This window comes from Pteropus vampyrus, unplaced genomic scaffold (genome assembly GCF_000151845.1).
Source record: "Pteropus vampyrus isolate Shadow unplaced genomic scaffold, Pvam_2.0 Scaffold43, whole genome shotgun sequence".
NCBI classification, from domain to species: Eukaryota; Metazoa; Chordata; class Mammalia; order Chiroptera; family Pteropodidae; genus Pteropus; species Pteropus vampyrus.
Genome location: NW_011888824.1, coordinates 2,993,095 through 2,994,381, shown reverse-complemented (window position 1 = coordinate 2,994,381; position 1,287 = coordinate 2,993,095). Strand labels below are relative to the sequence as shown.

The following is a 1,287-nucleotide window of genomic DNA, read 5'->3' as shown; positions in this document are numbered from 1 at the left end:
AATAGAGAAAATATTACAGATCAATCTTACATTTTAATACATAGGTTAAAAAATATTAGAAAACTTACAATTTATCAAAGAATACACTCTAATATAGGTTTTATTTTAGCATTAAGTGGCGATTCATTACTAGGAAATCTGCCACCACAATTTAATGCATTTTTTTAATATAAAACAAACTTAAAGAGAATAAACATATAACAATAGATGACATAAACAGTGTTTTTAAAATTTATCAGGGACCATCACCCGCCTGACGCTCAGGGCTGCGGGGCGGCGAGCAGCAGCGGGGCCAGGTCCATGGTGAGGGCGAGGCGGAGGCCCTGCCAGTGCACGTGCGAGGGCAGTGCATTCGCGCCAGGCGCGTATTCGAAGCAGGCGCTGAGCTCGAAGGCCAGGGCCGAGCGCACCAGGCCTACGCCGCCGGCGCGCTCTGGCGCGGGGTGATAGAGGCGCCCGTTGGTGGCCAGGGGCAGCAGACGAGCCGGCTCGAAGGGCACGGCCAAGGCCTCGCCGCCGCCGCAGTAGGAGAGGCGCGGAGGCCCGGGGCCCGCAGCCAGCAGATGCGTGAAGACCACAGGCCGGTCATCGCAGCGCAGGAAGTTGCGCTCTCTGCCGCAGGTAGAGAGGAAGGGGAAGGAGGCCTCGTAGCGGCCGCTGCGGTTTGGTCTCAGTCGGGAGAAGAAGGTGACGAGGAACTGCGGGTCTAGGGGATCGAAGGGCACAGGTTGCTCATCGTGCCAGGAACCCAAGGTTCCCAGGCAAATGGCTCGTCCTGGGTCACGCCAAGGGCCGGCGCCAGCTGTTGGAGGGCCGTCCCGATTTCAGTTTGGATACCGGGGCTCTTGACCTCAGGAAGCCCATTTCCCCGCTGCGGCGGGGTTGAGGAGCGGAGCCCTCCAGAGCCTTCCTGGAAGGGGTAAGGAATGTGGGGGAGGAGGGCGCAGCAGTACCTTTGAAACAGGTGATGAAATTCTTCATTTTGGAGTCATCCAGGAAAAGCTGCAGACAGAGGGACAGGCCGTGGCCCATGAGTCCCGGTGGGAAGACCTCCCCAAGGCAGGGACCTCTAGGCGGATCTGAGACTGCTTTCCTTGCTTGTCTGTGCACACCGTGCACAGAGAAGCATATACCGAGCAAAGAGAGGCATTTAGGTCAACTTGGGGGCACTGCCAACTTACCCTTGTCTACCCTGAACCTGGGCCGTGCTTCCTGGCACACGGGTTCACTGAAGTGGCATGCCTTTCCTGCCTCCTTTCAGTTTTCTAGTCTACTGTGACACCTCCT

General features: G+C 56.3%; 1 protein-coding gene across 1 annotated transcript; it reads right to left on the bottom strand.

Annotated features, from left to right (window-relative positions):
• Positions 1-260: 260 nt before the first annotated feature.
• LOC105291180 (UPF0598 protein C8orf82) lies at positions 261-999 on the bottom strand. The gene is made up of 2 exons (XM_011358795.2): positions 954-999; positions 261-706 (listed from the first exon to the last, which is right to left on the bottom strand). The coding sequence occupies exons 1-2, from the start codon at positions 979-981 to the stop codon at positions 261-263; spliced, it is 474 nt and encodes a 157-aa protein (XP_011357097.1). The 5' UTR covers positions 982-999.
• Positions 1,000-1,287: the final 288 nt, after the last annotated feature.

Bases quoted from the DNA above. Each gene is read 5' to 3' on its own strand.
- LOC105291180 (XM_011358795.2), bottom strand. From the start codon at position 981: ATGAAGAATTTCATCACCTGTTTCAAAG. The intron at 707-953 runs GTACTGCTGCGC...TCGATCCCCTAG, and splicing joins TTTCATCACCTGTTTCAAAG to ACCCGCAGTTCCTCGTCACC.